The 23816-nt window shown below is 33.4% G+C and overlaps 3 protein-coding genes across 3 annotated transcripts in view; 2 read left to right on the top strand and 1 right to left on the bottom strand.

Moving 5' to 3' along the window:
- The window catches only part of rundc3b (RUN domain containing 3b), a 31603-nt gene extending 27765 nt beyond the window's left edge, over positions 1 to 3838 (top strand). The window contains exon 11 of the mRNA XM_073847146.1: positions 2678 to 3838. Coding sequence (XP_073703247.1) covers positions 2678 to 2823 — 146 coding nt within the window. The 3' untranslated portion in view covers positions 2824 to 3838. The remainder of the gene's footprint in view (positions 1 to 2677) is intronic.
- Positions 3839 to 9459: 5621 nt separating this feature from the next.
- slc25a40 (solute carrier family 25 member 40) lies at positions 9460 to 16670 on the bottom strand. Its single transcript, XM_073847440.1, has 11 exons — positions 16431 to 16670; positions 16226 to 16333; positions 14185 to 14244; positions 13989 to 14095; positions 13820 to 13887; positions 13612 to 13736; positions 13335 to 13508; positions 11034 to 11143; positions 10756 to 10837; positions 10546 to 10626; positions 9460 to 9716 (listed from the first exon to the last, which is right to left on the bottom strand). Exons 2-11 carry the CDS (start codon positions 16323 to 16325, stop codon positions 9583 to 9585), a joined length of 1041 nt encoding a protein of 346 aa, XP_073703541.1. The 5' UTR covers positions 16326 to 16333; positions 16431 to 16670; the 3' UTR covers positions 9460 to 9582.
- A 332-nt stretch (positions 16671 to 17002) lies between these two features.
- Positions 17003 to 23816, top strand: part of dbf4 (DBF4-CDC7 kinase regulatory subunit) — an 8410-nt gene continuing 1596 nt past the window's right edge. The window contains exons 1-11 of the mRNA XM_073847717.1: positions 17003 to 17235; positions 17422 to 17585; positions 18840 to 19028; positions 20450 to 20500; positions 20598 to 20667; positions 20764 to 20840; positions 21311 to 21356; positions 21469 to 21514; positions 21597 to 21728; positions 21817 to 21937; positions 22096 to 22211. Coding sequence (XP_073703818.1) covers positions 17196 to 17235; positions 17422 to 17585; positions 18840 to 19028; positions 20450 to 20500; positions 20598 to 20667; positions 20764 to 20840; positions 21311 to 21356; positions 21469 to 21514; positions 21597 to 21728; positions 21817 to 21937; positions 22096 to 22211 — 1052 coding nt within the window. The 5' untranslated portion in view covers positions 17003 to 17195. The remainder of the gene's footprint in view (positions 17236 to 17421; positions 17586 to 18839; positions 19029 to 20449; positions 20501 to 20597; positions 20668 to 20763; positions 20841 to 21310; positions 21357 to 21468; positions 21515 to 21596; positions 21729 to 21816; positions 21938 to 22095; positions 22212 to 23816) is intronic.

Below are 23816 nucleotides of genomic sequence, written 5' to 3'. Positions count from 1 at the left end.
CTGAGGGAAAATATCAGCATCCCTTTCTTAATGTTTGTGTTGACCTCATAAAAACACCCCACAATAAAAAGAAGGAAAATGGGAAATTAGATTAAGAATTCATGTATTGTGAGTTTGTGACATTTATTTAAAAAAATTTACCTAAATTTACCTAAAATTTCTGTAATGAATAGTGTAGTTGGGGTCGACCAATATCTGTTTTTCTGGGCTGATGCCGATACCGATTATTATAGATCAAGTAGACCGATAAACAATGATTTGAACTGAAACACGTCTGGTGTAAAAATTTTAAATATTGTAAAATAAAATTAAGAATAACAAAAGCTCTGACGAACACTTTTTAATTTTTTTTTTTAATTTATCGGCTAATCAGTTTTGAAAATGACTGATACCGATAACCATAAAAATGCTTAATTTCTGTGCCGATAATCCATCAACCCCTACTCTAAATCATGCCTAAATGGAAGAAAAGTCTGGTGTAAAAATGAAAATTAATGTCAAAATTAAGAATAACAAGGCTTCTGACAGAACCTTTCTTTAAATGCTTTTGAATTATTTATCAGCAAATCAGTTTAAAAAAAAATGGCCGATACTGATAACCATAAAAATGCTTAATATCAGTGCCGATAATAGTTTGGAGTTTAAATATAAAAAAAATATTCTCGAAACGAGGTCCTCACACATATTTTAAAATTACAGTTGAAATGTGAAAAAAGAAAGTACAACTGAAATTAGTGTATAAAACACTTAAATCATGTATAAATACATTTTTAATAATTCTATTCTATTCTATTAATTCTAAATAATAATGATGTTTTTGCTGAAACGAGAACTGAAGTGACAAAATGTAAATAACATAATGCAAAAACAGTTAAGGTCCTAAAATGTGCTAAATATTATTAAATTGTAATTTTAAGAAGTGCTGAAATAGTTGATTTTGTATTTTGTATTGATTTTATATATATATATATATGTATATATATATATTATATATAAAATGTTATTATTATTATTTCATATCAGCTGTATTTAAATTACCCAATACATTTTTAAAGGGGTCATTGGATGCCCAAGTCAATATGATGCTTTAGGGTCTTAATGAAAAGTTTGTTATATACTTTGATTAAAAATTCTCTATGGTAGTGTAAAAAAACACTCATTTTACCTGGTAAAAAATGCCTCTGTTCTCAGCAAGCGATTGCAGTACCTGGCCCTTTAAATGATATGAACCTCTGCTCACTCCGCCCCCCAGTTCTGTGGGGCGTGTCATTACATAGCATACAGGGTGTTGCCTAGACAACAGTTGGGGGTATAGTTGTATAGTTTGGGGAAAATAGGTACTGAGGGGCTTTGAAGACACTGTACAACCCCAAAATTTAAAAAATTGAAATTTAATTTAAAAAAACGGAGTTGGAACCGAAACAAGATGACACTCGCAAAGAAGTTCGGCAATTACGGCATTATAAACGTGCGAGTATGAATTATATTGAGACGGATGTACATAAAGAATTCATCGTGAAACGCGCTAACTTTAGCACATTATTTAAAAGGCGATTAGCAAAGATTCATATAAAAAGAAATTACACTCACTTCTTCTGGTGAATTTGAAGCAGGAACACAAATAGTTTCAGATCCATTTTTCAGCAGCAGCTTCGCAAAAACTGCTTTATACTGACCCTCGTTTTTAAAGCAGTATGGTGAGAAATGATTTGCATAAACACGACCTCATTTAGGTAGATCGGCTGCCACATTCCCTCAGTAACGTCAGTTTACTTCTGACTTTGGGCGGGTCTATGCTAAAACACTGCTGTCTATCAACTATCGCAGGTCGGTGTTACGCCACAACGACAGGCATCTGAGAACGGGGGCAAATTATGAGAAGAGGCAAATTATTTTACTTAATTAAAAGAAACTACTGGGCGGGTCATTCTAGGGTGGTTGTGTACACACACTCCTAACACACATTTCAGTTCAAACAGCTTGTAAAAGTGCATGTGGCACCAGATGACCCCTTTAATAGTTTTATTTTTAATTAACAATAACAACTATTGCTACATCTATTGCTCAGATGTTGTGGCTACTGCTCTGCCTTTTGTCTGTTAAAAGGTATAGTTCTCCCAAAAATGAAAATTACCCCATGAGATACCCTCAAACCATCCTCGGTATATATGACTTTCTTCTTCCAGACGAATACAATCTGAGTTATATTAAAAAAATGTCCTGGCTCTTCCAAGCTTTATAATGGCAGTGAATGGGTGCTGAGTTTTTGAAGTAAAATAAAGTGCATCCATCCATTAAAAAAGATTACGGTTTATACGGTTTAGTTTTTAATGTGGATATTTTTATTACACAAACACATTGCTTTGCTTCAGAAGGCCTTTATTAACCCCCCGGACCCACGTGGAGCACTTTTTATGATGGATGGATGCACTTTATTGGACTTCAAAATCTTAACAGCCATTCGCTGCCATTATAAAGCTTGGAAAAGGCAGGACATTTTTAATATAACTCCGATTGTATTCATCTGAAAGAAGAAAGTCAGCTAGGATGACTTGAGAGTAAATCATTTTTAGGTAAACCATCCCTTTAATTACATCATCCTCTTTCCTGAGTGATATGTTATCAGTGATGTCTCCACACTCTACTACTATGTATACATGTGCTTGTGTTATCACAGGGAAAGAGGATACTCCGTCTCTGAGGGGTTTGTGTGGTTCCTTAACCTCAATGGCCAGTTACAAATCTCTGGCCAGTCTGAAGTCCAGTGAGTATCTGGCCAGTCCAACAACAGACATGACCAGCCCAGGATTGACTCCGTCCTGAGAGACAAGTTTGGACATACACACACATACACAAACATCGGCCTGCTTGGGATGGTGTGGGCTTGAAATTGAAGCGAAGAAATGAAAACTACCTACCGGTACCATCCTCAGAGCTTCTAAGAGACATTTCAGCTAGACAAGATGAAACCCCAGTGCTGTCCTTACTGGTTTTAGTTTAATTTTAAAGTGCAATTCATTTTCAGATCTGAACATTTGGTTGTTAAAGTCCATAGCTTGTGTAAGCATTAGCATTAGTGATTATTGAGCATAATGTGTCATTATGAATGACAATCTTGACTCAGGACATCAGTGAATTTCAGTTATTTGTGGAAAATGTACTCGGTTCAATGTCTGCTGTTTTTGCAAAGTCCACCGATAAAGTTTTTCATAGTGTTTTATTTTGTGATTCTTGTTCTGTGTGCAATAGTATTAAATTATTACAAAAGTTGATTTAACTTCAGTGCTACTATGGAAAATTGTAGTTTGCATCATAGCATGTCACAGCTATATTGGCACAGCTATGAAGAAAATTGGTTGTCCAATCACCAACTTAACTTCATTTTTATTTTATTTTATTTTAAGCAAAATTTTTAATGGCACAGCTATGTAGGAAATTGGTTGTTTGAGCCAATGACTAATTATTTGTTTTATTTTATTTATAATTTCTACATAACTGAGTCGCTAGACTAGAACTTAAAATACAATTGACTAGAAATTTTGCTTAAAATAAAATAAAAATTATGAATTTTTATTTTATTTTTAACAAAATTTTAGGTGGCACAGCTATGTAGGAAATTGGTTGTCTGGGCCAATGACTAATTATTTATTCTATTTTTTTAAATAATTTTCTACATAATTGAGCCACTAGAAACTAGAACTTAAAATAAAATTTACTAGAAATTTTGCTTAAAATAAAATTCAAATTATTTAACTTAATTGAGAATTTTATTTTATGTTGAATTTAATTTAATTTAAATTTCTAGTGGCTCAGACCATTTATTTATTTTTAATTTTATTGTATTTAATTTTATATTTAATTTTATTTATTTATTTAAAGCAAAATTTCTAGTGGCACAGACCATTTATTTATTTTTAATTTTATTGTATTTTATTTTATATTTAATTTTAAGCAAAATTTCTAGTGGCCCAGCTATATAGGAAATTGGTTGTCTGTCTATTTATTTTATTATTTTATTTATAATTTTCTATATAACTGAGCTGCTAGAAACTAGAACGTAAAATAAAATTTACTAGAAATTTTGCTTAAAATAAAATAAAAATTATTTAATTTAATTTAGAATTTTATTTTTATGTTGAATTTTATTTTATTTAAATTTCTAGTGACACAGACCATTTATTTATTTTTAATTTAATTTAATTTAATTTAATTTAATTTAATTTAATTTAATTTAATTTATTTATTTTAAGCAAAATATCTAGTGGCACAGCTATATAGGAAATTGGTTGTCTGGGCCAGTGACCAATTATTTATTTTATTTATAATTTTCTACATAACTGAGCCACTCGAAACTAGAGCTTAAAATAAAATTTTATTAGAAATTTTGCTTAAAATAAAATAATTTAATTTAATTTTGAATTTAATTTTATTTTAAACTAAATGTTTAGTGGCACAGCTATGTAGGAAATTGGTTGTCTGGCCCAATGATCAATTATTAATTTAGTTTTATTTTATTTTAATTTTTAGGAAATTGGTGATCTGGGTCAATGACAAATTATTTATTTTTATTTAATTTTGAATTAAATTCAACATTTTAATTTAGATTTTTTTTAGCAAAATTTTTAGTTGCAAGCCATCTCTTAAATTCACATTTGTTTACATGTTAAGTCAATTATTGTGATTAATATGGCCCTTCACAACAAATTTTGGCCCCATAAATTAACATGCCAAGTAAAACAAATGTTTTTAACCTAATTGTGTCCCGCAGAAATTGTTTGAATTCTAAGAAGTGGGTGTTTCATATCAGAATGGAAAAACTGGAGCCCTAATAATATTGAATTGTCTGATTATGAAAGAAATGTGAACAACAAATATTGCTTTGTTCACTTGCCATCATTTTTAGGAAGGAATATGATTCCAGCCAGTTCTCTGGTGTGCTGAGTGCGCATGTTAATACAATTATTTCTAGTCTCTGGCTTTTAACTGAAGTGTTTTAGATTCACTCTGTCCTCTTACGTGGAGACGTCTTACATATTCATCAGTTCTCTGATTTCCATAATCATACAGCACTCAAACATCAGGCTCGCATTTTTCCACCGTCACTCAGAGATAGTGGCTGGTGGAAAGAATTGCCATGCATTCACATAAATAAATAAGAATAATACTACTGATAAATAACTGGACTGGAACAAGAATGTATTCAGAGCCTAAAGCAAAGATCTTTAACTTCCTCTATAAACGTCTCAACTAGGGTTGTCAATTTAATAGGATTAATTATAAAAAAGTAAGACATTAAAAAATAAATCCAGTTATTAATTTCCTCTTATTTGTATGTAAATTCAGTCATTTTCTACCTCCAGAGCAATTCAAGCTTAAAGTACCACTTTGTTTTTGACTGTATAATGAGGATGTGGACTGCAGGCCAGTGATGTTCAATGAGACAGACATAAATTATATATTGACTTCAAAGCCACTTTTGTAACGTCCATTCCATGCTTTTCTCATCTGCCGCAATACTCTTCATTAAGAGGCTTTTTGTGGTTAATTTGATTGCAAAATCAAAACGCGCAGTATTTAATTAATTTTTAATCCATTGACTGCCCTAGAACCCATTTTTATTGAAATAGGTTTCATTTTAGAATGAATAAAGTTGTGTTTGAAGCTAAGTTAATTGATCAATCCTAATACTGCTGCTGATAATTACAAAAATGACCATTAAATGTTACTAGTGTGATATCAGTTTAAGAGGCATGCCAAGCCATGTGTTATATATGAAAATAATTGAAGATATTAGGAAATGTGTATGACTACTCATGAGCATCAGCACAGTAGTAACAGAAATTCCAGGGAAACACGTATGCAGAATTCCCTTTGTTGCTGCTCATCAAAACTAGTCTTGTCAGCTCGTTTGTGGCCTTGCTGAACATCCATGTTCTTAGTGTTGTCTGCCTGTGTGTCAATTCATTTCTGTACTGCAGAAATACATGTGAAAAGCATGTTCCAATACATCTAAATGTGCATCTCAAGGTTGTTGTTTTTTTTAGATTCTCAGCACTGTTTGATCTAAAATGTGCAATTAAATGTATTTTACGTGTAGTGGAATGAAGGAAATGCATTTCAGTATTTAAGTGTTACTTTTCAGATTCATTAAAGAGTTTTAGCCTTTAAAAACTTGTTTGAAACACTGCTGAATTGTTATCTTTACAGACCTTTTTGAATGTATTTTTTTCTCAATTCTTTCAAATTGACATTTTTGTGATTTGAGCTTTTGTTTCTTTAATTTTCTGTTGCACTGTGACAGAAATAAATGGGTGAGGATAATGAGGGCGCACTGAGATGAATATCATATATTCAGCTTATAATTTAGCCTTAATATGTTCAGTCAAATTTCACTATGTCCTCATCTATGATTGTTTTTTCAATAAATTAAAATGTGAAAACTTGGCTGAATGCTAATTTTGTCTCATTGGCTGTGTGCAGTGGAACTAGTTTACAGAGTACTGCATATGTATTAGGCAGTTATTAAGATTTTTGCCACACAGCCTCATTACATCGCATGTTTAATTTGGAGAATCAGAATGTAAACAGATTGCTGAAATTAATTCTAATTCATTCATCGTGCTGGAAATGGGAGGTAAAAAGATTACAATTTTGCACATTGCATAAGATTTATGCACTTCTGGCTCAAAAAACATGAATGTTAATCTAATTAAAATAATTACAAAAATAAAAATAAAAATATGATAATGCTGCAAGCAGCGATTACCAGGTTCAAGTGGTTTAAGGCATTTAGGCACATATGAAAAAAGACATTACATATTAATAAGCAAACCTGTAACCACTTAAATTAATGATTTAAAAAAGCATTTTTCAAGTTAATTTACATGCATTTAGAAATATGTTTTTTAACATTTAAGACTTATAATGCCAGCTGTGATCCGATCTCCCTAACACTTTGCTTGTTTAGAATCACCTGTGAAGGTGTGCTCACCAGGTTTTGTAAAGTTTTGAGCTCTCCTTTAGGCTTTAGGGTATATTTACATACCACCACTCCCAAGTAGACAATTTCTTTCAAATTTCTCACAGACCTTTAGGGCCATGAGTCAAACAGGCCAACCAAGTTTTGTTCCATTCGGCCTCTGTTAACCTTGTTTAATAGTTGCTCAAACTTCATCGGCCAATGGTGGCCATTTTTACGCAAATGTCCTTATAGTCTCTTGTGGCACTTTGGACCAAGACCATGCATTCCTACTTTCATGTTGATAGGACAAACAGTTACGTACTGCCCTCCAAAGGCAAAGTGCAGTAACTACGCCAACACTGAAACTGAGAAAAATGCCTTTAAAGTTTTTACGCCAGCTAGTCAAACATGTTGACACTCTTGTTTCTCTGAAACACTCTCGTTTTTCTGGGACAAAATTGAACCAGGAGACTTTGCCACAAGACAAAACAGTTGTCACAAAGTCCATTTTAAGCCTTAACTCAATTTTGACCAAATGTCTAGTTACTGCGCTTTGCCTTTGGAGGGCAGCATAGTTATAGCCATTTTTATGTTGTTTTATGTTTATAGCGCCACCAAGTGGCCAAGCTCTGCGTTTATTTTTATTTTTTTTAGCTTCTTTCTCTTGTGACCTCAGATTGAGCTCTTACCATGTGTTCTGAGTTTGGCGAAGACATCTTACATTTCGGCAAGCCCACAATCGAATCTGAGACACGTGTTTTGTGCGGTGTGAGCCAAGAATTCATAAATCAGTGATTTAAACAAAAACATTTTGGCAAAACCAGCTAATTATGTTTTTTTTTTTTTTTACTTTTATGACTGTTATAGTGCCAGCTGTGGTCCAATCTCCCTAACACTTGGGTTGGTTTAGAATCACCAGGTTTCGTGAAGTTTTGAGTTTTCATTTAGGTTTTATAGGCTTTTGGGTATATTTAGATAGGTCCCTTTTCTAAAAGACCCCGTTATAGCTTTCCAAAGGGTAAATTTCAACATTTTTTGATAATTATTGACCTAAAGAGTCCAGAGAATTGCACTGCAGTGTTGTTTTCCAGATTGAATGAAAAACCTAGGACTAGTTCTACTCAATGACTTAACAATTTGATTGAGGGCAGTGGTTCTTGAGAAGTTGTTCAAAATGTGGAGGGCTATCGTATGATATGAAGATCATGTGTATGTGTGAAAAAACATGCGAAATATACAATTGTGGCTGATTTCTTTCAAATTTCTCACAGACCTTTAGAGCCCACTGAGTTTCATTGATAGGACTAATGGTTACATAGTTATAGCCATTTTTCCCCTCTTATAGTACCACCAATTGGCCAAGCTCTGCAATTTTTTTTTCATGTGACCTCAGATTGAGCTTTTACTATGTGTTCTGACTTTGACGGAGATATCTCATTCCATTTAAAAGTCAGAGCCATTTTAGGAAAAGCGGCCCTGTTCTTTTCGAATGTTTTGGCATGCCTTTGTAACGGTGAGTCGAAAGTTCCACTTTTTTGGATAATTATTGATATTCACTCTCCAGAGAATATTCCTGCACTGGTTCGGTTCCAATCAGGGCTAGGACTAGTTTGCAAAAGTAGGTTTTTCCAAAAAATTCCAAAATACTCAAATTTCGGCAAGCTCACAACCAAACCCAAAAAATTTTATAAAATGATTACAAAAATAAAACACTATTTTTTAACTGAATAAAGAAATCAAGACAGAGATTTTAAATAATCTTTGAATCATTATTGAAGCACTTAAAAAGCAAAGGACATACAGTGCAATTGTTTTAAAAGCTGTGAATATTCAATCTTAAAATTTAGGCATTGGGTCAAGAAATATATTAATCAACAATTAAAAATCATTCATTGAAGTACAGAATAATTCAAACCCTCTCACCAGTCTCATTTTTGGCACCATTTGCACACAGTCTTCATTTAATACAACCCTCAAAAAGAAATGACTAAAACACTAGCCCCTGGTTTCACAGACAAGGCTTAAGCCTAGTCCTAGAAGTAAATGTAAATCTGAGCCATTTCAAATGAAAGAAACTTGCAGTGCCTTTGTTTTGTCTCAAGACCAGTAATGTTTTCTTTCTAAACATGTTTATAATATATTTATTTTTACATAATTGTCCTAATTGAACAATGGCCTAATCCTGGCTTAGTCTAAGCCCTGTCCGTGAAACCGGGCCTAAGACATTTAACCCACAATTTAAAAGTCAAGACGACAGAACAGCTAGATTAAAATAGAATAAATTTGTGTGAATTTACAAAAAAAAAAAAAAAAAAAAGGTTTATATGAAAGGGTTTGTTTCTTCACATCCTCTAATTAATAAATATCAAAATACAAATATTAAACTATATTTAATTCGATTTGATCATTTGACCTAAATGGAAGATGCTCTGTTACTTTTAAATATATACTAGACAATGTAAATACTATTTTATTTCACAGCAAATCTATGAACTTATCTCTTTTTTAAACAGATGGCGAGAATGTCTGCATGTTGGGAAAATTTGTGGAAATCTGTGGGTAAATTGTCTTAAAGGTCTGTGATGAAGTGTTGTTCTTAATCAGTGATTTTCTCTGCGAGATCACGTGCTGGGATGCAGTCGGGTCACCCTCTGATTCTGCTGGTTGTATTTGTGGAAAAAAGCTTTTGCGAACTCATATGTGCTGATCATTATAGCGCACGCCGGAGCAATTTTAATCAGCCTTGGCAAAAAACCTGAGGATAAGAGATCAAGAGAAATTAAAGTAGCACTGTTGAGACATCTAGTGGTGATTTTTACTTTTTTTTTTTTATGTACACTTTATGTCAGTGGCTTTTGAACAGAAATATTTTGTATGTTTTTGAAAAAGTCCCTTATAGTCCCTTTAGAAATATTCTTACTATTTAAAATAACTTTAATAATTTAAAATAATAATTTATTTCTGTGATCAAAGCTACATTTTAAGCATCATTACTCCAGTCTTAAGTGTTACATGATCCTTCAGAAATATTTCTAATATGCTGTTCAAGAAACATTTTTATTAATATTATTATCAGGATTGTTTCAGGATTTTTTGATGAATAGAAAGATCAGCATTTATCTGAAATCAGAATATAAAAGTGATTTCTGATGGATCATGTGACTGGAGTAATCATGCTAAAAATTCAGCTTTGAAATCACAGGAATAAATGACATTTTAAAATATATTCAAATAGAAAACAGTTATTTAAAAAAAAAATATATATAAATATATAATACATAATATATAAAAAATATTTCAAGATTTTACTGTTTGTGCTACACTTTGGATAAAATAAATGCTGCTTTAAAAAACATTAAAAATCTTACTGTTCAAAAACTTTTGACTGGTAGTGTATTTATTTATTTAAAGAAAAGAATACTTTTATTTAGTAAGGATGCATTAATTCCCCAAAAGTGCCAAAAGGACATTAATAAATGTTACAAAAATAAAATAAAATATACAAATTATAAATGCTGTTCTTTGTAATCTTATTTAGCCCAAATTTAAGATGGATATACAAATATATATATATACACATTTACCTGCAAATAGTCCTGATACTCCATTTTCAGCCACTATCGTTTTCATCACATGATATGTGTTGGATGAGACTTGCGTGGACACTACACAGATAATATTGTACATTAATATCATACTCTGATTTAATTATAGATGTCAAACCAAAGCACAGAATCGCAATTATGGAAAACATATTAATAACACATTAATTTGACCTCAGTTTTGATACTCACATTTCATTGCCTGCAGTTCACCCAGTTCTACCTGTCGTTTTGTCTTGGCCACGTCAAACGGCAGTGTGACGATTGCTGCAAACTAAAACAAGAAAATACAGGTACTTGACATATCAGGACATGCTTTTATTTACAATACAAATGCAATGCGGTCAAACCAATCCTGTAAAGTACATTTCAAAATATGCTTAGAGTGAACCTTATTTATGCATGTTTTTAATACCAGTAAATGAGGCCTATGAGAGCTCTGATGATACAGATGGAAATGACAAACTTACTGATCCAGACAGCGCTCCAGCTGTGAATGTGATGGCAAAGGTTGGATGTGTATAGTTGTAGTATTGACAGAGCCAGGCTTTACCCTTCTCATAGTTAAACCAGTACATAGCTGAGGAGAAACACAAAGTCAGATAAGAATTTAGCAAACAGCAGCAAACAAAACACATTCAAAGAGTCGTATGAAGGTATACCAGACCCTTTAAAAATACAGTTTCTTTCTGTTATTCCGTGGTGCACTTCTGTTCAAAAGTTTGAGTTTGAAAGACTTTTAAAAGTTTTTGAGAGAAGTCTTATGCTCACCAGGGTTATTACAGTTAACTAAAACCACACAAAAACTAAAATTACAATAAACTATAAGAAATTTAAATAAATGATAACCATTGGCCACTTGATTTTGTGATCACTACAAAACTTTAACTGAAAAACATAAAAAATAATAATAATTTCAGCTAGTTGCTAGTTTACAAACTAGTTTTAGCTGGGGTTTTTTTTCTCCATCAGCTGATTTTAAGCTTGTTTTTAACTGAATCAGATGGTTTAAGCTGGTTTTAACTGCTTTTTGCTTGTTTTTTTAGCTGACTATTTTGTTAAAAATGCTGGTTTTGGTTAGGTTTAGATGGTTTTACCTGGCTTTAAGCTGTTTTTCACTAAATGATCTGGTTTTAGGGGGGGTTTCAAGTCAATTGGTTTTAGCTTGTTTTTTTTAGATTTCGTTTGCTAAATCACTTGTTTTTAAGCATTTTTTTTTCTAAATCAAGTGGTTTTTATGGTAAATAAGCTGGGTTTTGGCTGGGTTTTTTGTTAAATCAGCTGGGTTTAACTGGTTTTAGCAGTTTTTACTAAACAACTGGTTTTAGCTGGGTTTAATTTTTTTTAAATAACTTTTTAAAGCTGGTTTTAGCTTGGTTTTTAGCTGACTATTTTGTTAAAACAGTTGGTTTTAGCTGGGTTTAGACATTTTACCTGGCTTTAAGCTGTTTTTCCACTAAATTATCTGGTTTTAGTAAGGATTTTGGGGGTTTTCAACTTCAAGTCAATTGGTTTTAGTTTGTTATTTAGCTTTTGTTGCTAAATCAGCTTGTTTTTCTAAATGAAGTGGTTTTAGCTTTTTTGTGTCAAATTAGCTGGTTTTAAGCTTGGTTCCACAAAATTACATGGTTTTAGCAGTTTTTTTTACTGAATCAGCTGGTTTTAACCTGTTTTTATGCTAAATAAGCTGGTTTTAGCTTTAATTAGCTGGTTTTAACTTTTTTTAGCTTTTAAAAACTAGAAAAATTAAACTGAAAAAAGTTACTATTTCAAACTGAAAACCTTTTTAAGTTCAAGCTTTTAAAACTACTTCAAACTTTCTGGCCAGGCTTTTTCAAGCCAACTTAAAGTTTGTCTACAAACTTTTTTTTTTTATCTAGTTAAACTTGATGTACTAAAACTGAAATCAAAATGAATAAAAACTATTTAGACAAATAAAAATAAAAATACAAAAGCACACAACAAAAGTACTAAAACTTTAATTAAAATTAAAATAGAAAAATAAAAGCTGCCTTTTAATTTAAAATATAAATTTTAGATATAATATTATCTTGATGAAACTAAAATACCTCAGATGTTCATCAAGCCTGTATATATTTATTAAAAAAATAAAGTAAAATAGGTAATATAGTGAAATATTATTACATTTTAAAACAACTGGTTTCTATTTTAATATATGTTAAGATGTGATTTATTTCTGTGATGAATGCTGAATTTTCACCACCCATTATTCCAGTCTTCGGTGTCACATGATCCTTCAGAAATCATTCTAACATGCTGATTTGCTGCTCAAAACATGTTTCCTATTATTATTATTATTATTATTATATCATTATTTAATAAAAATAGTTCTGCTGTGTAATATTTTGTGTAAACTGATTCATTGTTTTTCTTTCAAAAATAGAAAGTTCAAAAGAAGTGTTTATTTGAATTTTTACATTATAAATATAAACAGTGGCACTTTTGATCAATTTAAAGCATATATGATGAATAACAGTATTGATTTATATATTAAAAAAAAAAAAAAAAATCTGACCCCAAATTTAGTTTGGCAACCAGTGAGCAAGACTGCTTACTTTTTTTTTTTTTTTTTTTTTTTAATACACATGAGAGCAACAAAGTAACATGGAGTAATATTATAGAATATAACCAATTTGTAATTAGATTGAATATCCATTACAATTTACATTCAGAACTTCTAGTTTTTAATTAGTTTTTGTACTTTTGAGTCTTGTTTATGAAATCAAGTGCTTGAAAATGTGAGTTTTCACCTGAGAATGGGACATCTCGGAGCAGCGTGGGTCCCCAACCCCTCCACATAGTCCGCCACCCCTCGTTGTGCAGCGCTGACCGGACCACGGCCCTCATCTCCTGGTATGACCGCCTCTCAGACTGCATCTTAGTGCGGATCAACTCCAGGGGGCTGATTACCGTAACCGACCCCACTAACAAACGCAGAAAACTCATGTGAAGCCAGGCACACTTTGAAATAGAAGGTCAGCATGCGGAGAAAAGGTCAAACACTTAATCAACAGAGTTAAACGTTACCTCTCGCGATGGCTCCGGCCAACAGCGGTGCGTAATCTGAATGGTCTCCCATCCTGAGTTTAAGACTGGCACGTAGCTGATCGTAACATGTGAAATAGATTACGGTTGCGGGCACTGCCATCACTCTACAAAAGGAAATGCATTTTATTATTTGAGTCCCAGCAATGTCAGTAAGGTTTGGACAGCAGATACGTAACTGAACACTCACAGTGTTGGAGGAAGGCCGCTCCACAGAGACCTGATTCCTTCCATACGTATAATCTTAATAAAGGCATCCTGGAACAGAAGAACAGAGCGCTTGAATGAGTTAAACCGGAACTATTAATTTAGAGAGGTGAAAAAAAATACAATTTAGAATTGTATTTGATTCATCTTACCAAAGTGCCGGTGAACCGACCAGGGGTTTTGTACCATGCCTTTGAATTGCCGTTCTCACAGATGCATATGTGATCCATCAGGCCATTACAGTACACAAAACATTTTCCTGAAAGTTATTAAAAAATGAGTGAGGGAGTTTTTCAACCGCATCAACATCGGACTACTTTATTTGAACAGAAAACAGCTCAAGCTTACCTTTGGGAAAAGGATTTTTTTGCGCCTGGAGTCTGATCTTTACCACATCCAAAGGGGTTACTATGAACATTAAGAGAAAACAGCTTAAATTTTTGTTATTTTGTAATATTTTAATAAAATACACTACCAGTCAAAAGTTTTTGAACAGTAAGATTTAGAGAAGTCTCTTCTGCTCACCAAGCCTGCATTTATTTGATACAGAGTACAGCAAAAAAAGTTAAATGTTGAAATATTTTTCTATTTAAAATAACTGTTTTCTATTTGAATATATTTTAAAATATTATTTATTCTTGCGATTTCAGAGCTGAATTTTTAGCATCATTAATCTGGTTACATGATCCTTCAGAAATCATTCTAATACTCTGATTTACTGCTCAAAAAACATTTATTATTACAATTATTATGTTGAAAACAGCTAAGTAGAATTTTTTCAGGTTTCTTTGATGAATAGAAATCTTCTGTAACATTATATATGTGACCCTGGACCACAAAACCAGTCATAAGGTTAAATTTTACAAAACTGAGATGTACTATACCTCATATGAAAGTTCAATAAATAAGCTTTCTATTGATGTATGGTTTGTTAGGATAGGACGATATTTGGCCGAGATACAACTATTTGAAAATCTGGAATATGAGGGTGCAAAAAAATCAAAATACTGAGAAAATCACCTTTAAAGTTGTCCAAATGGAGCTCTTAACAATGCATATTACTAATCAAAAATTACATTTTGATATGTTTGCAGTAGGAATTTTACAAAAAATCTTCATGGAACACGATCTTTACTTAATTTCCTAATGATTTTTGCCATAAAAGAAAAATCAATAAGTTTGACCCATACTATGTACTTTTGGCTATTACTACAAATATACCCCAGCGACTTAAGACTGGTTTTGTGGTCCAGGGTCACATATGTCTTTATCCTAACTTTTGATCAATTTACAGCATCCTTGCTCAGTAAAAGTATTAATTTCTAAATTTCTTTGACTGGTGTAGGTGAATGTGTCTGCTAAGTGAGGTCTATAAGATTTTTGTGTTTTAAAAGCTTTGTATGATCACCAACACTGCATTTATTTGATTTAAAATACAGTAAAACTATACTATTTGAAATATTATTACAAATCACAACAGCTGTATTCTATTTCAATCTATTATTTATTCCTGTGATGAATTTTCAGCAGTCATCACTCCCCCTCCCAATTCAAAACACATATGAACTGTTAAGCCATAACACTGTGTACTTTTAAGAAATGTTTCAAAGAATGTTAGACATGGTACAGACAGACTATTAATAAGCTGTTATTAGACTATGAGTGGCGTTAAACTGTGGCAAATTCATTTGAATGAGTCTGATTTAGAAAGGCACACACCTTTCAGAAAAGGTCTAACAGCTGAAAATGCATATCAGAGCAAAAACCAAGTCCTGAGGTCAAGATAACTGCCTGTAGAGCTCAGTGACAGACTTGCAATGACTTGCAAAGGCAATGATCTAGGGAAGTGTTCAGAAAAAAAATCTGCTGCATTGAAGGTTCACAGAAGCATTATCCATAATGGAAGACGATTGGAACAACTAGGACTCTAGAAAATGTCTGCCAGCCCCCATCCAAGCTGACAGAGCTTGAGAGGTGAAAAGGTGAGGCAAAGAATGGCAGATATTTGCCAAATGCAGATGTGCAAAGCTCGTCACATCATACCCAAAAAGACTTGAGGCTGTAAAGGTGCTTCAACTATGTACTGAGTTAAGGGTATGAATACTTATGCAATGTACTTATTTCAGTGTTTTATTTTTAATAAATTTGTAAAATTTGCAAATCTGGTTTTTGCTTTGTCATTATTATGGTGTATGGGGTGTAAACTGATGTAGATTAAAACTAATTTAAAGCAGTATAACAATGCTGCAACAAAACGTGAAAAAAGAAGGGGTATGAATACTTTTGCAAGGCACTGTATAATCTAACTATATCATTCTGACCCTCGTTGCAAAGGTGACAGGTTAATATAATATTTATACATATACTAAAAACTAATAGATTCTCTTACCTAACAGTGACGTAATAATTGCCCCAGAGCAAGACGCAATCATCTGCTGGAGGGGTGTAATGTCCCTCGTGGGGTCTGAAGAACTTTTCTGGGAGCTCATCTCCAAGCCTGCGATGTAGAGAAAGTTCAGATGAATCTGCATGTGCAAACCCGTCAATCACACTCTTTACTGAGTGACTGTCATGTGCCAAAAATGTAACGTTACCTTGTTGAACAAGCTCACACTTGCCTTGTTCCTAATAGATTTGAACATATAAACAGCGTTTATTGCATTGACCTTTCTCAGTTGTCATTACAACTGAATTTCAAAATTACGCAAACAGCAAAGACTATGTAACGGAAAAAGAAAAAAAAAACAATGTCATCAATGCGGTCTAACGACATTAATGAATTCACATGATCCATTAGGAGTTTCACGCTACTGCACTAGTGTGCGCCATTGCGCTTCCCCACTCCAACATTACGTGGGTTTATCTAGCAGCGCGTTTCGCACCGGCAGATTCGTAACTTCCGGATATTTAAATTTCGCCGTTGGTCACAATAGTTTTCTCGTGAACGCGACAGTGTACCGAAGCCATATTTTATATTTTTAACAATCGTTTTCTGTTGTATATTCTACATAAAATTCAAGTGATTTATATTGGTGTAACTGACGTTCAAATGTTAGTGCGTTGCAGCGTTGGTTTTGAAATGTCAAAAAACTAACGTCGAATCTCCTTTCATCAACGTCAAGATTACAGCAGGTTTTGTGGGAGTGGAGAGACTCGAGCGGGAAAATGGAAACGAGTTGCGTCGAGTGTTTGTTTTGAAGATATTTACAAACTAGAGGCGTTTAACGCAGTGTTGTGTTTTTAGTTCAATGTTTTAATCAAGTAACACTTATAAGTAATGCTGCTATGTGTTAGCGGTATACCTAGGTTTAGCCGAGTTTAGGGCTGTAACCGTTAGAACTAACTTACGTAAAAGCTCCATGATGAAGCACGACTCTTTCTCCAGGTGCAAGAACAGAGGTAACGTTACTGTGCTTTTTATGTCACTTTAGATTGATTAACACTTTAGTTAGTTCTTGTTTTGTAACTCTTTGAAAATAAGGAAATTAAAACTTCCGTGCTTATGATGTTCCGTTTGTACACTGAACATGTAACGTTATGTATATTGTTTATAACAGTCGAACTGTGCTATGTTTATCTTTATAGATTCAAAACTGGACGGACGTAATAGTACATCATCCAAAAGCAAAGTTAAACCCGTATGTGATACTCTTCAGAACAAACCCTTTAAAGGGAGGATATTTTACTTGGATTTGCCATGGAATATGAAAACACAACTCTTGGAAAATGACATCAAAACACTTGGTGGTGTAAGTGCAGTTCTTTGTTTATTGTGTTAAGTAACGTTATCATAATAAATCATCATTGAAGCTTTTCACTTGCAGGAAGAGAATGCCCTTTAAATTAGTCAAATTAGACAGCTGACTCTTTAAAAATTTAAAGTGAGCTTATGTATAGTGCATATGTTTACAGTTGAGGTCAAAAGTTTACACCCCCCTTTCAGAATCTGCAGAATGTTCGTTATTTTACCAATAAAAGGGATCCCACAAAAGCGTGTTATTTTTTATTTAGTACTAACTGAATAAGATATGTAAAACATAAAATCAGATCAAAAGTTTACATACACTTGATTCTTAATACTGTCTTGTTACCTGAATGATCCACAGCTGTGTTTTTTTTTTTTGCTTAGTGATAGTTGTTGATGAATCCCTTGTTTGTCCTGAACAGTTAAACTGCCTGCAATCCTTCAGGTCCCACAAATTCTTTGGTTTCCAGCATTTTTGTGTATTTGAACTCTCTCCAACAATGACTGTATGATTTTGAGATCCATTTTTTCACACTGAGGGACTCATATGCAACTATTACAGAAGGTTCAAATGCTTACTGATGTGCCAGAAGGAAAACTAATGCAGTAAGAATTTTTGAATTTGAAGATCAGGGTAAATTTAGCTTCTTTTGACTTCTGGTAAACATATCTTCTGTAGCCTCTGCAGGGCAGTGCTAAATGGAAAAGGCAAAATATTAAGGCAAAATAGGAAAAATCTACACATTTCCATTCTGTTCGAAGTTTTTCATCCCCCAGCTCTTAATGTATCGTTTTTCCTTCTGGAGCCTCAAGTGGGGTATAAACTTTTGACCTCAACTGTACTTCTCCTGATGTAAACCAGACTGCAATTTCTTCTTTATTTATACAGTCTATTAGATGTTTATATGTGGTTCTGATTTAAAATTAATTGATAACACTCAGAAACTTAAAGGAATAGTTGTGTAATATTAACATTTTCTCACTCTTGAGGCATTTAAGATGTAGATTAGTTTGATTCTTTATCAGAAGAAATTTAGCATTTTATCACTTGCTCGCCCATGGATCATCTGAAGTTAATAGGTGCTGTCAGAATGATAAAAACATCAAAATAATTCACACGACTCGACTAGTTGTTAAACTTCTCCACATCTGTTCTGGTTAAGGAACAAACTCCTCTACATTGTGGATGGCCTGTGTGTGAGTTCACATGCACATGTAATCACAGATGTAGTAACCTCCTGTATGTTTTCCTCAACAGACAGTGGAAAAGTTCTTCAGTAAGGACATCAAGTATCTTGTGTCCAGTAAGCCGGAGGCTCGTTATGCCCAGCGTCTCCTGCCAGACTCTCCTGCACCTAGTCCGGATTCTGGCGTCAGCTCACCTCATCCCAGCAGCAGGAGGGAAAGCCATGGGCACAGGGGCAGCTCTCAGGGAGTCTCAGAAATGGTCAGTCAGGATGCTTCTTTTTGTTCTTCATTTGCTGCCAAAGAAATTTTTTGCTGTGTTCCCTAAGTCAAAATAATAATAAAAAAATAATAATTCTGATTTACATGCTTTTTGATCAATTTAAAGCAAAGTTGCTAAATAAGTGTTAATTTCTGTAATTTTAATGTTAGATAAATGCTGAATCTTTCTATTCTTTAAAGAATCCTGAAAAAAAATTACTCAACTGTTATAAATATTGATAGCGTAATAATAATAATAATAATAATAATAATAATAATAATAGATGTTTCTTGAACAGCAAATCATATTAGAATGATTTCTGAAGGATCATGTGACACTGAAGACTGGTGTAACTGCTGAAATGTTTGCTTTGATCACAGGAATAAATTACATTTTAAGATGTATTCAAAAAGAAAAGTTACTGTAAATAAAAAAATTCACAATATTAATGCTTTTGCTATATTGCAGATCATATAAATGCAGGCTTGTTGAGCAGAGAAGACTTCTTAAAAAAACATTAAAAATCTTACTGTACAAAAACTTTCGACTATTAGTGTATGTTCCTAGAATAATTAGCAGTGTCTCAACCATTCCTAATCAAGCACTGGAACTGTTTTATAATGTAATGTCTTATTAATATAAAATAGATAAAAAATATGTTCTTGGAAAACTATGTTTGCTTATTTGTTTTTTGATGAATAGAAAGTTCAAAATAATAATAATAGCATTTATTTAAATTTTTTTAAACAATGCTGTTATTTAAAAATTGTTAATAATTACCCGTGTTGTTCCAAACCCGTAAGACCTTTGTTCATCTTGGAACCCAAATCAAGATATTTTTGATAATCCAAGAGCTCTCTGTCCCTCCATAGACATCAAGGGTACTATCACGGACAACGCACAAGAAGGTAGTAAGAATAGTACGTAAAGTAGTCCGTGACATCAGTGGTTCAAACTATGAAAATACTTTTTGTGCGCAAAGAAAAAACTAAAATAATGACTTCATTCAACGATTTCTTCCCACCCGGGACAGTCCTCCGGCATTAAAATTCTTAAATAAAGTTGTTTTTGTTGTCTTGTAGCTTCATAAAATTAGTTGAACCACTGATTTCACATTAACTATTTCAACATGGTCCTTGCACGTGTCAGTTGCATAGCTGTCTATGCAGGAATAGGAAGCTCTTGAAATTTATCAAAATTATCCTAATTTGTGTTTTGAAGATACATTTTTTTTTATTTGAAGCGATATGAGGGTGAGTAATTAATGACAGCATTTTCTTTTTTGGGTGAACTATCAGTTAAATGCATCCTTGCTGAATAAAAGTATTAATTTCTTTTAAAAAAAAGTGTTACAGATCCAAAATGTTTGGATGTTTTTAGGGAAAACACTGACATGTTTGTCTTGTGCTGGAATTTCATAGGCAGCTGTAAGTCGAGGCAAATCGCTTGTGGAAAAAGTCGTTAAGGAACAGGTTAGTCAATCTTTATCATGCCTTGTTTGTTTGTGAATGAACTCTGTGCAGCAGGCTTGAGAAGTTTATCAGTGCTCTTGTTTCCTGCTCTGTTAAGGAACGTGTTCAGATGAATGGAATCTTGGCAAATGCTGTGGAATGGGGGGTCAAAATCCTGCATGTTGACGGTATTATCTTCATCATCATTACTGATATTTGTACTGTTAGAAAAGTGAAATGTGGTTTCAGTATTACATGGTCCCTTATGCTTGACTTCCAAACAGATGTTATTACGTACGTTGACAAGAAGAAATCAAAAATCATTGCAGTAAATGCAGCTAATCCAGTGGCGAAAGGAGCTGTGAGTAGATTTATGTTCATAACACATTTTACTTAAGTTTACTTTGTTTAAAAATGAACCATTGAAAAACCATATTATTCAACCACTTTCCTGAATATTGCATTTAGTACAATTATCCACCTTTTCCTTTAATGTGGAATTAAGCCTATGGATGAGACTTACTTAAAGAATAACAACATGCGGTAAACAAAACTGTTTGCACTACAAACCAGTGTGCTCATAATTAAGACAATACATTAAAATAATATGGTAAGACACACCAATTTGCCATTTCAAGCAGCAAAACAAGACCGAAAGCCAGGGCCATAAATTTTACAAATCTTACAGGAATAAAAAGGTGGCTAAAGTTTTGTTTTTACTGTCAGAAAGACTAATGAATTGAAATTTGTGGATCTGCAGAAGACTGTGTGCAGGGCTTTGTATAATTCTATTGTTTCTTTATATATTCAGTTATTCACTCTCATTTTCAGGCCAGCATTCAGCACACAGAGAAAAATGCATATCACAGACACAATGGTAAGTAGATAGCAAGGAACCTTTTTAATTGGTTGCATATTCGAGTTGACAAATGTTAGTTGACAATATTATAGCCAACTTTTTCATTTTGTTCAAATGTTTTTATTTCCAGCTGGAAGAATTCGTCGTCCATTTGTGAAAGTAGAAGACTCCAGCAGGTGTGTTTTCTTTGTTGGTTTTCTTGTTTTAACTTTCATGTTACTTATCCAGTTTATTAACAGTCTGTGACATTTTTTGCAGGCATTATCGTCCCATTTACCTTCCCCTGTCAAATATGCCTGTGTGCAATCTCCGATCTCTTCCACCCTGCAGTCCATTCCTGGTGGATGAACATGGAAAGGATGATCCAAAGAAGAGACATAAAGAGCAAAGGTACAATATGAATTAGTAGCATCTTTTTGTAATGCAGTCATTTTTGAGTTTTTCTGTGGTGTGAATGGGAATCTGTGTTTTGCCACAGGTCTGGAGGAGATCGAGGTGCACGGGGAAAGAAAGAGAGGCGCAGAGGACATGAAGGTAGAGAAAAGAGGAAAGGAGGGTACTGTGAATGCTGTGAGGCCAAATTCGACAACCTAAAGGCGGTATGTGTTGGAAAGCTAGTCAAGTTTAAAGTAACACTTTGCATATGCTGTTGCTCATCTGAAAAAAACACCCAGTAATTATACATTTAGGGCTTAACCATGATTTGCATAAAATACATGACTTCTGTGCTCACCTGTTCTGACCTTCTGACCGCTAGCACCTGGAGAGCAAACAGCATCAGGCTTTCTCTAAAAGTGAGGAGTATGCAGTCGTGGATCGAGTCACTGCGGGGCTGACCTGCGACCTTAGGAACGTTGGCGCACACTGCAGAAGGTACAAACATGTCATTAAAAATTACAGTTGAAGTCAAAAGTTTACATCCCCTTTCAGAATCATTAAAAATGTCAATTATTTTACCAAAATAAAAGGGGGATCGTTAAAAGTGCATGTTTTATACCTGAATAAGATATTTCACAAAATACACTTACATATACAGGGGTTGGACAATGAAACTGAAACACCTGGTTTTAGACCACAGTTAGTATGGTGTTGGGCCTCCTTTTGTGGCCAATAGAGCATTTCGTCTTTTGAATGACAAATACAAGTCCTGCACAGTATAAGCCAAAGGCATTTTGAGCCATTCTCCTCTTGCAGATCAGGGGTCAGGTCACTACATGATACTGGTGTAGGAAAATGTTATCTGACTCGCTCCTCCAAAACACCCCAAAGTGGCACAATAATATTCAGATCTGGTGACTATGCAGGCCATGGGAGATGTCCAACTTCACTTTCATGTTCATCAAACCACTCTGTCACCTGTCTTGCTGTGTGTACTGGTGCATTATCATCCTGATACATGGCACCACCTTCAGAGTACAATGTCTGAACCATTGGGTGCACATAGTCAACCTTCACACCTGTTCTTACTGGTGGAATGTGCAATCAGTGAAGATTGGCCACCAGGCTGCAAAAATATAGCCATGAAACCTCCAACATTATATTGGCCAGTGTTTCAGTTTCATTGTCCAACCCCTGTAGTTCACAAGAGAAAATAATAGTTGAATTAATAAAAATATGACCCTGTTCAAAAGTTTACATAAAATTGATTCTTAATACCCTGTTAGTACCTGAATAATCTACAGCTGTTTTTTTTTTTCTTTAAGTGATAAATGATGATTTAGTTTGTCTTGTTTGACCGAAACAGTTAAACTGCCCGCTGTTCTTCAGGTCCCAAAATGTTAGTTTTTTCAGTGTTTTTGAACACTTTCCAAAAATAAATGTATGATTTTGAGATTTTTACACTGATGACAAATGAGGGACTCATATGCTACTATTACAGGAGTTCAAACACTCACTGATGCTTCAGAAGGAAACGGTGCATTAAGAGCTGGGGTGAAAACTGCTGTAGCTTTTGAAGGGGGGTACTAAATGGGATAAAATATATATTTAGGCAAAATAAGAAAAATAAAAACCTCTTCATTCTGTTCGAAAGTTTATACCTCTGGCTCTTAATACATTGTTAAACCTTCTTAAATAGTTGCGTATGAGTCCCTCAGTTGTTGTCCGTGCGAAAAGATGGATCACAAAATCATACAGTCATTGTTGGCAAAGGGTTCAAATACACAAAAATAAAAAAACCTTAAAAAAAAAACTCTTATTTTGGTAAAATAATTTAACATTTTGCAGATTCTGCAAGGTGCTGTAAACTTTTGTCCTCAGTTGTGAGTCTCTCTTTATCTCTCTGTCTATCTATCTATCTATCTATATATAATATTATATATTAGGGCTGTCAAACGATTAATCGCATTCGAAATAAAAGTTTGTTTACATACTAAATGTGTGTTTACCGTGTATTTTTATAATTTTAATTATATAAATATACATGTATAGATTAAAAAATATTTATGTATGAATAGTTATACTTATTTAATTTAGATT

This window comes from Garra rufa, chromosome 9, assembly GCF_049309525.1.
Source record: "Garra rufa chromosome 9, GarRuf1.0, whole genome shotgun sequence".
Classification (NCBI taxonomy): Eukaryota; Metazoa; Chordata; class Actinopteri; order Cypriniformes; family Cyprinidae; genus Garra; species Garra rufa.
The sequence above is the reverse complement of the archived record's forward strand: the minus strand, read 5'-3'. Positions and strand labels throughout refer to the sequence as shown.